The sequence below is a fragment of the Candoia aspera genome, chromosome 16 (assembly GCF_035149785.1).
Source record: "Candoia aspera isolate rCanAsp1 chromosome 16, rCanAsp1.hap2, whole genome shotgun sequence".
In the NCBI taxonomy this organism is placed as follows: Eukaryota; Metazoa; Chordata; class Lepidosauria; order Squamata; family Boidae; genus Candoia; species Candoia aspera.
Window position 1 is genome coordinate 3480332 of NC_086168.1, and position 13406 is coordinate 3493737.

The 13406-nt window shown below is 45.8% G+C and overlaps 2 protein-coding genes across 2 annotated transcripts in view; both read right to left on the minus strand.

Moving 5' to 3' along the window:
- ASB6 (ankyrin repeat and SOCS box containing 6) overlaps positions 1-6544 on the minus strand; it is a 114522-nt gene extending 107978 nt beyond the window's left edge. The window contains exon 1 of the mRNA XM_063316074.1: positions 6532-6544. The gene's annotated coding sequence lies outside the window, so the exon portion shown is untranslated. The remainder of the gene's footprint in view (positions 1-6531) is intronic.
- PTGES (prostaglandin E synthase) overlaps positions 1089-13406 on the minus strand; it is a 377050-nt gene continuing 364732 nt past the window's right edge. Inside the window, exon 4 of the mRNA XM_063316090.1 lies at positions 1089-1838. Coding sequence (XP_063172160.1) covers positions 1592-1838 — 247 coding nt within the window. The 3' untranslated portion in view covers positions 1089-1591. The remainder of the gene's footprint in view (positions 1839-13406) is intronic.

Here is a 13406-nt window from a genome sequence, read left to right on the forward strand (position 1 = left end):
CTGCTGAGACAACATCCTCCCACCGATGCTCCAGTCAAGGGAGCCCCATCACCATCCTCAGGGCTTGCCGGAGCTCTCCAAGGTCCTGACTCAAGCCGTCCTCTTCGTCAAGGGGTCTGGCTCTGGCTTTGTCCCCCTGGCTGGACTTTCCTTGGCACGTTTTTTCCGAAGTGGTTTGCCATTGCCTCCATCCTGGGGCTGAGGGAAAATGACTGGCCTGAAGTCACCCAGCTGGCTTTCATGCCTAAGGCAGGACTAGAACTCGCAGCCTCCCAGTTTCTACCCTGATGCCTTAACCGCTACACCAAACCGGCTCTCACAGCATTCCCTTCTGCTTATATGTTTATCCCTACTTGATGGTGGAAACAGTAAGGAAAATTGTTGGGGAGGGGGACTGAGTGAGGTGGACTTCTAGTGGACAAGGGCTCTCCTACCTGTTAGATTTTTTATGTGAGAAAAAAATAACTGTGGCATAATTTTCAGGAGTTTGCAAGTGGGAAGCAGTGGAACTTTTGGGGGTGAGGGGACTGAGCCCCTTTACCCACTACTGGAGCACCCCCCGTCAGTCACAGTTCTGCCCCTGCTGTTCCACCCCCAATCACTGCTCAAATGTCCCAGTTCCCAACCAGAAAGTGTGTCCAGAAGAATGAGGCTTTGCAAAGAACACGAGAAAATAAATTATACAGCCCAACAGCCAAGCAAATTTTGCCCCTAGAGCCCACCAGGTTAAAAACAGTGCCATCTATTATACAGAACAGCTTTCCCCTATTTGGGGGCCCTCCAGAGCTGTGGACTTCAATTCCCAGACTTCTTAATGTCCAAACGGTGCTAGGGAATTCTAGGAGTTGAAATCTATGCATCTGAAGGGCCTCCTACAATCCCCAGGATTCTCAGCAGGGTCTGTGCTGGCTGGAGAATTCTGGGAACTGAAGGATTCCCATTTGAAGGGCTTCCAGATATGGGGAAGGTCTGAAAAGGCTGAGAAGAATTCAGTCTGAAAACAGGAATTTTGCACATGTTTAAAGAAACTCTCCACCTGCTATAAAGCTGTTAAAAGAGTCTTCCCCATGTCGGAGAAGAAAAATGCCTGGAATGCACATTTCTTTTAATGTTTTTTTTTTTTTTTGCTTCTTCGGTTACAACTGTGTGAAGATTAAGAGTCACATTCATAACTCAGCACATGTCGGGCTTCAACGTAGTCATAGCTGGAACGGAGAGAGCCCCCAAGAGATTTCAACTGAGCTAAGGTGGCCCTCAAGACGAAAAAATATTGCATCCTTCAATTTTTGCAGAAGAAATCCTCTTTTCATACACACCCAGCCAGGTCCTAATGTGCTGGGCATGCCCACATCTTAAATCTCTCCAAAGCAACCTCAGACCTTACAGAATTATAACCCACAGCTTACAACCAGAGACAAGGAGATAAGAACACCACCAAATACAGTCCCTTTCCACCCATGAGAGAGAAGTCAAAGCTAGCTAACGATAACCCAGATGAAACATTTATTCCCTCTGCTTGGATTTCTGCCATCCTTCGCATTCTCTCTTTCCCATCACACAAGCCACTGGGGACAAAGGTCACTGACTTTCGCTAATGCTTGATAGCTGAGATGACAATCTGTAGGGCCATGGAGAAGCACGGAATCTGAGCCACGCTGTAGGCCACCGAGCGGATGGGGGCTCTCATCTGGAGGAGATACGCCGCGGTGTGAATCATCCGGCCGAGGAAGAAAATCAGAAAGTGGATCCGAGCCACGACCAGATTGGGGTGCAGGAAGCTATAGACTGACCCGATGAACAAAAACGGGTAGATGTTTTCCATATCGTTGCGGTGAGCTCTGGAGACACAGAAGAGGAACATGATCATGCTTATTCCTTTAGGGCGGACCACACCTGGGCTGCTGTGTACCTCTATGGGGCACCCTGTTTCCAGAAGAAGACTGACAGGTTAGAACCGATCCAGAGGAGGGTGACAAAGATGATGCAGAGACCTGAGGACGTGTTTTACGAGGACACGTTGGAGGACCTTGATCTTCAGTCTGGAGGAGAGAAGACTAAGAAGGGACATATCTGTTGGCCGTGTTCAGGTACACAGAAGGAGGCTAGAGGGAAGAGGGTCAGGAGCTGCTTTTCATGGCCACAGCAATTAGGACCAGAAATAATGGGTGTAAATTGCAGCTACCTAGATTTTGTTTAAATGCAAGGTTTAAAAAAAACTTCCTGATGGTAAGGAAGTGGGTTCCCCATCTCTGGAGATTCTTGAGAAAAGAACCACCCTCCACTGGTTTGTCTGCACACAGCAGGGGTTGGACTAGATGAATGCTAATTTGTGTATTATTATCCTTAAGATGCTTTAGTGTATTTGGAAGTGTTTCTTAAGTGTTTTATATGCATAAAATTCCAATTCTATTACTCTATGATTTAGCAAAGTGAAAAGTACACTTAAGGGCCTAGCTTTGGCACCTGAGGTCAGCTGGGACCTTTGATTGCTTGGGGCAATTTGGGGAAGGTCAGCTTTCAACAGTGAGGTTCCGTGATAACAACTCGGAAGACCCCAACTGTGGTAGCCAACATTTTCCTCCTGTTTTTCAAAGCGCATCCGCCCAAATGGACCAGGGCTGATTTGGGAGCTGTACCACCTTAGCAAACTTCATGACAAAAAATGGGAGCTTGTTAAGGGCATGCCCACCATGCGAAGCCTGGGTTAAGAAAGCACAGCTGATCATGAGATATGATGCTCCAATACAGCGTATTATGATTTATGCAAAGACTTGGTTCATACAACATTCGAAGACAAGGGTTGTGTTCTTATAACCCTAATCCCCAATCACCATGGCTGCATCCATACAGCAAGGAATATCCAAACAAATAAGCTATATTTTGCCCAGCCTAAGCTATTAATTTAGAACTGCTGTATTACCGCATCTGCTTGAGAAAGTGTTCTTTATACAGAAGATCAGACTGGATGCAACTTGGTGTCCTCCAGATGTGTGGACTTTGATCCCAGACATCCCCAGGGGTGGACTTTAATTCCCAGAATTCCCCAGTCTGTGAACTCATTGCTGAGAATTCTGGGAGTTGAACTTCACACATCAGCAGGATATCCAGATCAGGAAAGGCTGATAGAAGCAGATATTTTCATCTTGCTGGAGCAGCTTTTGATAAATCTTCTTGTTCCCCCTCATCAAGCATTAGGTTTTACGTTTTTCTACAGCTCCAGCAAAGCTGCTCAAGAATTTGGTTCCTGCCACATTTTTCAGCCAACCCACTAAAACTGGATTTCACAGTTGAAACAGATTGACCTCCGTTTCACTTTCCAATTTTGCAGATGTCTACATTTTACAGTGCTGTACATTTGGGAGAGGAAGTGCATGGTTGAAATGTGGTTTTCTTTTCTTTGTTTAATTGCAGAAAACAGGACAGGAAAAACTTAGGACTGAACCTGCATAGAGCCAATACCAGCTGGAAATTCAAAGCTGAGTTTGATCTTTCTAGCCCTGATTTTCCTCTGGGTTCCTCACATTTCTTCCCCAACTCTGGACAGCAAAACTTAGTTTTAGACTTCAAGTTCTTCCAGAATTGTGCATTCAACTCTACATTCTTTTCCCTTTATTTCAAAAGCAGGAACGGTTCAAAGCTTTGCAAAAGAAAAGGGAATCCTTTGAAAATCTTCGCTAAGTAAGTAATATCAAGGGCGTACACAGCTAGGATTTGCTAGGAATACCTACTCTTGCCTAAGAAAGCCAGCCTTATTAAGAGAGATGCATCCTTATGCAAGTTCCACTGAAAAATACCAAAAATGTGTAAGAATTGACAATTTTGCCAAAATTCAGGAATTGGAGGAACAGTTAGAAACCCGAGATTAAATGCCTAGGGTGTTGCTAGTGCCTTCAAGATTCACATTTGGGAGAGAAATTCCAATTTGGAAGAAAATTAAGACTGTTCTCCTGGGAATCCAAAAACTGTCTGAAATTGAACTTTGCAAAAACAACAAATACGTTCTGCAAACTGAATACACGCTGCACATTTATTAAACAAACGAATTCTATTACCAGGCTGAGTTGGAAAGTCCAGCGCTGGCTTAAAATGCATTTAATCAGCTCATTTTTAAAAAAGAAAACTTGCCAAATAATTAGAACAAAATAATGTCAAACTGGCTCTCTTGGTTACAACCACAAGGTTTTCCCTGGCAAAAATAGTCACTGAGGAAAACGTTTCCCAGCAAGTCAAGGTTGGCTTCGTTTTGGAATGCCTGACAAATCTTTTCAAAACTTTTTAAACAAGCTTTGATTCCTTTTTTTTCTTGAGCAAAGGGAAAATCCCACCCAACCCTGACTCAGCTGCAGTCAGAAAGGGGGGCTTGCTCCCAACTGGCAAATTACAGCCTGCAGTCCATACATCTAACTGGGTTCAGGTGTCAGATTAGGCTGAAGCTGCCATTACCTAAAAATGGAGCAGTCTTGTTCACAGAGAGGACAAAAGCCAGGAAACCTGTCTAAAAGATCCCATCAGGGAGGTAGATAAGAAGGAAGCAAGTCCTTAAGGAGACAAAGGAAAAATGTCACCTGAACCAGACAAAGGAAGTTGGGCCTGAGCACATGGAGAACCACCCCCCAATCCCATCAACAGCTACCAAACTTGTGAACCAACAAAGCAAGAACTTTTGGGGATAAAAGGGGTCCCAAAGCCCGCCCACTCCTTGAGTCGTCTTTGGATCCAGACTTGGTGGCTTCTGTCCCTCTAGCTAGTGCCTGGCAGCCTAGTTGGATGTGGATAAGTGTGGATGAGCGTGTGCGTGCGTGCGTGTGTGAGAAAGAGCAAATGTATCTTGCCACCAGTAAAGTTTTGCTGTTACTTTAAATTCACTGGGTCTCCGTGTATTCCAAAGAACCTGTTGTGCCTCAGTGTTCACTTGGAAGTGATTTGTGTGTCCCTAGTTATTTCCTGGCTATTGACCAAGGCTGTGGGTCTTGACTGCTCAAGCCGCACCTCTCTGGAAAACCCAGGGGGAAAGCAAGGGGGGCTGACAAGGTCCGCGTGCCTCAACAGGCTGTGAGTCTGTGAGCGACTGACCATAAGCCGAACCTGGGAGCTTGTGTGTGTAACACAGGCATCTGGCTAAGGCGTGATCTGGGTAATCCTGATTTGTGGAAGACATACAAATTTGTACCACACCTGGAACCATAAGCCATGTTTTACAAGCCACAATGATTCGGGTTCACAGAACACATTAAAGCAGAATTACATAGTATCGCTTAGCCTGACACCTGAGCCAGGTTAATTATTTATTTAGGTACCATTAATAAGGTAACTAGCAGAGGAATTCCACTCTGGATTTATAGAGAAAGTTGGTTTGTTTTGTTGCTGCAATTTTGAATCTATCCATACAGATAGTCCTCACCTAACCACCATTCGTTTAGTGACGGTTCCGACATACGACGGTGCTGAAAAAACTACTTATAACTGGTCCTTACACTTATAACTGTTGCAACAGCCCCACAGTCGCATGATCATGATTTGGACACTTGGCAACTGGTTCACATTTATGACCATCGCAGGGTCCTGTGGTCATATTATTGCCATTTTCGACCTTCCCAGCCAGATTCTGGCAAGCAAAATCAATGGGGAACTGCATGATTTGCTTAATGACCATGTGGTTTACTTAACACTGCTGTGATTCACTTAATGACCACAAAAATGGTTGTAAAATTGGGTTGGATTCGCTTAACGACCACCTCACTTAGCAACCGAAATTCCGGTCCCAATTGTGGCCGTTAAGCAAGGACTACCTAAAGGCCAACGAGATTAATGGGATGGACTGTGCAGCTGCTTAAATAAGCAAGAAGTAACTAGAGGGATTACATTGAACTGAAATGCCATTTAAAGTAAGTCCAATTTAACACCGCCCACTTTCTAACCCTGCCTACTTTGGAGGTATCCCCCCTCCCCCAGAACTTTAACGAAAGACACAAAGGGTCTTCACGGAGGGTCTTCACGTACCCCTCGTCTACAGTGCCAGCCATGCAAGTCCTGTGCCTGGGCCTTCCAAGGTTTACATAAGCCGCTTTGCTACCAGGAGGCCATGCTCCAAAGGTCACGGGCCAGAGATCACGGCATTTAAGGCAGGAGCTCACATCTGTAACCTGGTGTCTTGTTGCAAGGCAGAGGGGCGCAAAGCTGCCGGCCAAATGAACTTGCAAGGAATCCACTTGAGTTGAGCATCTGCGTTTGGAAATCCGTCTAAAATTAGTTCTGTCTACCGACACAGATGTGCTGTCCGCCGGCCAGGAGCTGCAACTTCGAGGGGGCGACTCGAGATCATAATAAGCTTCCCAACGTTAGCTTGCGTGGAACGCAATCCGCAGCTGGACTCCATCACCATTAGCGAGAGAGGGGAAAAGTGGGGGGCCACCGCAACGGTGCTCTCCAGCCATTTCCCATCTGTCCCATTTATGTGCGCACACACCTTGGCCATATCCCAGAGATGTTAATGGGAGCTTGGATAAACAAGGCAAGGCTATGAACCATGACACCTCACTTCAGCGACTTCCTCCCCTTGCTTCAGCCGGTGGCGGTAAACACAACGCAGTCTGAACTATTTTGTTGGTGTTGTTGAAGATTAACCTTCTGATGACCCAACTAAGGGATTTCTTGCTTAGATATTATGCTTTAAAGAAACTCTGCCCTCTTTGGCCAGGAAATTCAGGGTGTAAATCATTCCTTGGCCTCTAAGGCAGGGAGGAAACTACTGGGGAAGAAGGAATGAGTTATGACAAGTTCTTCTTGAGTTACAAGGGGGTTGTAACAAAGGAAAATGGTAACACATTAAAAATATATAAGGAGGACAATCCAATGGCTTAGACAAGGCCTTTGTACTTCTGTCGTTCCACTTGTCCAAGACTCTACTTCAGCCTTTCTCAACCTTGGCAACTTTGAGATGGGTGGACCTCACCTCCCAGAATTCTTAGCAATGGCATGTTGGCTGGGGAATTCTGGGAGTTGAAGTCCACACGTCTTAAAGTTGTCCAGGTTAGGAAACACAGGTCTACTTTTTAAAAATAAGGAGTAGGACTAGAAAGTTGGAAGCACTGGGTACTTCTAGAGGGCCACCATGAAGCAAGCAAGGATTCCCCCATCAGATTCTGGTGATCAGGCCATTCTTCCTCCTTGAAGTTCTGCTTGTTCCTTCAGTTTTTTTCTAGGAGTTGAGAAGAATCATGTAATGAAGTGGCATACCGCACTTCACACTTTCTTCTCCCTCACTACTGGCAGTTATCCAAACTGGATCGAGAGAGACAATGGTTCCCATCCATACTGTGCCCCCTAAAATCTAAATTCAACACTGTTCTGTTGCTTCATGGGTTGGTTCTTCAAATGATGACATATCGGCAAGCACGGCACAGGACATGCGTTCTATTCTAGAGAGGATGGTCCTCCATCTGAAGGTACCCCATTTGGTCTAAGTCACTGGAAAGAGTCAAGCCTACATTTTTTTCAGCAGTGTGTTGGAAGACCAACTTTTGAAAACCTCCTTAGCATTGGTAGGGAATGAGATAAGTTTATCCACTCTAAGTCATTTCAGGACTTACCGATCCCATCACTGGCATTTTCTGGGATGGGAAAAAAAGCCAGCAATAAAAAAGGAAAAAGCTCACTTGGATGGCTTTCAAAGAGGGTGGGCTAAATTCATGGAGGACAGATATACAGCGTTGAGGACATCAGTCTTGAAGACTCCGTGTTACCTCCACTTGAAAGCAACTGCCTCTAAAGGCCAGTAGCAGGGGATGCTGCCAAGGGAACGGTCAGATAACAGAGGGCAGAGCCCACAGCTGCATAATGGGTGGAGAAAGAGGCTCAGGAGGGACCCTCCCTAGTTTTCCAGAGAGTAAAAGGAGAGGAGAGAAGAGCTTTGTAATGGTATGTGGGAAAGACCTTGGGAGACGGGACGAAGAGATGCTGCCAAGGGAATGGTCAGATAAGAGAGGGCAGAGCCCACAGCTGCATAATGGGTGGAGAAAGAGGCTCAGAAGGGACCCTCCCTAGTTTCTCAGGCTGTAAAGGGGATGGGGGGAGACTATACTTTCAGACTTGCTAGATTCTGTTCATGTAGCCTTACAATAAAGTAGAATTAGCTCATCTGGTTGTGTTTCCTGTCTGATCCACCTGGGAAGGCTGACATCAACCTTGTGAGTCTGAAAGTACATTTCTCTCCCTGTCTCCTTTACAGTTTGGTAAGTTAGGGAGCCTCTTTCTCCACCCATTATGCAGCTGTGGGCTATGCCCTCTCTTATCTGTTCCCTACGCAGCAGCTCTTCCCACTATTCCAAGGTCTTTCCCACATACCATTACAAGGGGACTAACATCACAGGACACCGGGAATAATAATGCATACATTTCTATAGCCTGCCATCCTGCAAACAACTTGGACTACGGGTCTCATTCTCCCCTGCCAGCATGGCCATGTTCATGAGGCCATCCCTGACTGTTAGAGTTTGACTTTGAGATGCAAAGCAGGAAATGCTGCAGAGAAGATACATGTTCACACTGTCCCACAGACTCAGCTCGTTTTAACAAGGCAAGCTGAGCAATTCGGAGTTGGGCCGTTGGCAACCGAGCCATAGAGAAAAGCTCCTGAGAAGTTATTTACAAACATCAGCATTTGGTTCTACACCTTGTACATACATCAGATCTTTCCTGTCTGAATTCCTGGGGTTCCCCATCCCAGAACTGCCAAACTGTAGAAGAATCAACTTATTGAATACATGGGAAACAATCCCATTAATTATATTCAGTTCACTGAATGGAAATGAAGCTTAAATTTAAAAGGTATTTGGTTTTCAACCAGGCCTCCCTCTGCCTTGTAAAACTGGGCTGTCCTATTAAATGCCATGGTTCCTGGACAAATGCCACCCAGCCCTCAGACGTGGAGGCTGTGTTCTCTGCTAACTGCCAAAGCTTAGAAAACTCATCAATTTTTTGCTTACAATCCTGCGCCAACTTTCTAGCTCAAAGCAAACAATATGTTGTAAATCTCTCCAAACCTCTGTTGCTTTCCCTGGGATTCCTAGGGTGGGATGGGAGGAACAAACGCCTTCTTTATGGCTGTTGGCTGGAATAACAGAGGAGCAAGAAGGAATAACTTAGTCAGTCACTTTTTAAAATTAAATAAATGAGGGGGCTCCCTCCCCTAATCAAAATCCTTTCTCCTGCCTGGAGAAATGAGGATTTTCCCATGGTTGAGGATTAATATGTTTACAGTTTAGTGAGTACATTGGTGTTCTCTCAACAAGTTGCATGAACTGGTCCATCAATGGTTTATTTGTCAGAGCATGCCATGTTGTGTGAATCTGGCCCTTGCATTTCACTCAACCCTGACTTGGATGTGTTGCCTGAAGCCATTTAGTGAAGAGGAGGCCAAGGAATAAGGGTGAATGTTGCTTCTTTGGGCATATAACCCTCTGTCCAGTGATCTCCAGCCCCCTTGGCTTCCTCCCTCCCCCCCAATTCAATTCCAAAGGAAGACGTCAGGAGGGTCCTCTGCCTGAGGGGTTTTCCAGATGGGGAAGTGAGGGCAGCCAGGGAGGCTGCAGAAGGACACAGAAATGGGGAAAGGACAGTCTGCCCTCCAGTCATCTGCAGCCTCCCTGACTTCCCACCTTAATCCCCAGGGGAGATACAAGGGGCGAGGCTTATTCAGATGGGGAAGAGGGAGCAGCCAAGGAGGCTGGAAAGGGACACAGAAATGGGGAAAGGACAGTCCCCTCTCCAGCCATTTCAGCCCCCCTGGGTCCCCACACTTTCATTTGGTCCCAAAGAGAGACCTCAGGAGGAACTCCTCCCAGAAACATTGTTTTGCATTGAGAAGGGCAAGCAGCCAGGGAGGCTGCAGAGGGATAGAGAGATGGGGAAGAGACCATCCTCTCTCCAGCCATCTCCAGCCATCTCCAGCCTCCTTGGCTTCTCACTTTTCCATTCAATCCCAAGGGGAGATTTCAGGGGGTAGCTCTGCCTAGGGGGCTTTTTCAGATATGGAAGTGGGGGCAGCCAGGGAGGCTGCAGAGTTACATAGAAATGAGAACAGACAATCTTCTTTCCAGCCATCTGCAGCCTCCCTGGCTTCCCACCATAATCCCAACAAGGGGAGATACAAGGGGAGAGGCTTATTCAGAGGAGGAAATGGGGGCAGCCAAGGAGGCTGCAGAGGGACACAGAAAGAGGGAAACGCAGTCCCCTCTCCAGCCATCTGCAGCCTCCCTGGCTTCCCACCCAAGGGGAGACCTCCAGAAGGAACTCTTCCAGATGTGGAAGGGTGAGCAGCCAGGAAAGCTGCTGAGAGATAGAGAGATGGGGACAGACAGTCCTCTCTGATTAAGGCAGAAAAGTAGAAACCACTCCAGCCCAACAGCATTACAATCACTGCTGCAGCTGTCCATGTGCTGCTACCTCTGGTTTGTTCCTGGGCTGGAAACCAGGAACCTGATCAGCAACATTGCTGACCTACCACTGCCCACTGCTTAGCACCTTGACCTTAGATCTGCTCCTGATTCGATCCAGCTTTGGAATTTCTCGGAATCGGTTTTCCCATAGTGCTGAGACTTAAGTCAAGGAAGTCCAACACTTAAGTTTGTCAATAGCTTTGGGACCCTTCCAGCGAGCAGATATCACCCACTCCGCCACTGGCTGGAGGAGATAGGAGTTGGCCAGATTCCCACGCTAAGTAAACAAACCCTACTATGGCTTCATGTTCTTGGCTGAATTAGTCCAAAAAGACGTGACTGGGCTCCTGCATTCACCATTTTTTAGGGTTTGCATTCAGCACTGACCCAACTCAACCTCATGGTTAGTTCGCACACTGGTCAAGATGAAAGCTACGTAAGTTTCATGTGTTGTAAGAATGTGGCCCTTGTCTGAAGCTAGCCTACACATTGATTCATCACATCCTAATTGTTCCTCATCTCTACCTATATCCATTTTTGCATTATCTCCAAGAGAATTAAAATTCTCTATTTTTCAATGTCCCTTCATATCGTAATGTCAGCCACACAGTTCTAGGGGGAAGACCATCTGTCCATTCCACTTTCTTCCCATTTCTCAATATTTAAGATTGCCCTATACAGGTAGTTCTCACTTAATTACCATAATTGGGACTGGGTTCAGTCACTAACTGAATGTAATGTGGTCATTAAGCAAATCTGACCCGATTTTATGACCTTTTTTGCAGCAGTCATTTAGTGAATCACCATGGTCGCTAAGTGAATCACATGGTTGTTAAGCGAACCACGTGGTCATTAGTGAATTACACAGTTCCCCATTGATTTTGCTTGCCAGAAGCTGGTTGGGAAGGTCAAAAATAGTGATCATGTGACAGTAGGATGCTGTGATGGTCATAAATGCAAACCAGTTGCCAAGTGCCCAAATTGCGACCATGTGACAGCAGGATGCTGCAACGGTCATAAGTGCGAGGACCAGTTGCAAGTTGGTTTTCCCAGCACCGTTGTAAGTCTGAACCATCAGTAAATGAATGGTCGTTAAGTGAGGACTACCTGTAGAGGTACTGTTCAAGATGATTTCCTTTAGCAAAATATGTTGCGGGCCCGTTTCTCATTGCAATCTCTTTTGTTACAACCTTTCCACAAAGAGAAACCTTTGGGACTGATGTTTTTCCACTTTTTTTTTGTAGGTAAGGGTCAATTTCAAATGGCAGTGGAGCTTCTGCTTATAAACTGGTTTGGAACAATATACCTATATATAAAATCAAATCAGCTGGCATTTCAACCCAAACCGAGCAGCGGGGTTCTTGCTAAATGCTGGGGAGGCTAAACTTTGGAGTTTAGTGAGGTGTCTTCTCAAGTTGGGGGCTTCGGATGGGGTAGACGGGATCACGCATCACAGAGGACGATATGCAGCAGATCTGTGATGGGAATCCAGTGACTAGCACATAGACGAATTTACACTCAGAATGCAAACTGCCAAACTCCAGAACTGGGTTCACACATTGGCCTGCGGCTTTGCTTGTTTGTGGCACAGCTCCTTCCACCACCCCGATTAACAAAACTGGGGAAGACTGAGAGCATCAGGCCAATTAACGGCCTGCTTCCTATCCGTGTACAGCGAGGACAGGCAGTTTTCACAGCCAGGGCGTATTTCCTGAGCACTTTTACAAAAGAAAAGAAAATTCCACACGGGGATAACAGAAATGTCTGTCCTGCTAGACAGCCAAGCTACGTTTGTAGGGTGGAGAGTGCCGGGTGGAAAAAAACCCCACAGTGCTTTGTTAACCTGGATTGTATGTTTTGTGAGCCCATGACACTTTGGCACTTTTGACTACATTCATTTTCCAGACCCAGCTTGTCATCACCAGCGTCATTCAAGAAAAGGTGAGATTTGCAAGTTTCAAATTGCACAATGCAGGATGTCTTCACATCTGGGGGCCTCTGGTGTTTCTACCCTGGGACGAATAAAAAATTCACCCTAATAGAACAAATGTGGGATGTCTTACTGATTAACCTGCAGGAGGAAGATTGCAAAATTAATCATATCCTTTTCAGATGAAAAGCTCCCCTCAGTGCCTGTTCTTTTTTTCAAAAGGAGGCTTTTCTTTTTGGAGGAATCAGTGTTTATTAGAAATAAGGTAAATTCCATGTTTGGCCTGCGTGTTATACCGTTTATGTTGCCTGTGGAAGAAGGGAGTTCTTTTCAACTCCTTCTGCAATTTTCTTGACTACGCTAAGCTCTTTTTTCCCTTCTCTCTTTCCGTCTTGACAAGGAGCTCAGAATTCGAGAGAAATGTATGAGAAAAACTGGCATATTCGAAGCCCAGTTAGGGTACCGAGTTTTTATAAAATAACCTGATCCAAAAAAGAAAAAAATCCATGCTCAAAAGTGATCAACACCTATTTCATACAATGTGCTAAGCAGTGATTTAACTGATGGTGGTTTATTCCATAAACCATAATGGGCTGCATTTGCACAAAACGCCAGGCCGTAAGCTAGGAATGGGCAATTGTTGGGTAATCTGAGATGAAGATTTGAACTTACTTAAAAAAAAAAAAGCTTTAAGCTTACAGCAGAGTTTTTAAAAAGCTTTAAGTTGGCCCTACAGTTTTTGCTTTGAAAAGATGGGACAGCTCCAGTGAGAGAAGGTTCTGGAGAACCTTCAAAACAGGTTCAGGGGCCACCCACAGCCCTTATAGGTCTCATGCCTGCCTTAAACCACAACTGGCAAGCCACAACTGAACCACAGGCTAGGTAAACTATATCTGGGCTTAGTGCAAAGGGCAGAGTCTTGCTAGAAGGTCAAAGACGGGTTGACAGAACTGGCCAGCGATTTCATCCTTGGTTAATTTGGTGAGAAGGTCCTTGCCAAAAGGGAAAACAGACCCATGGCATGGTAGAGACATGCTGGA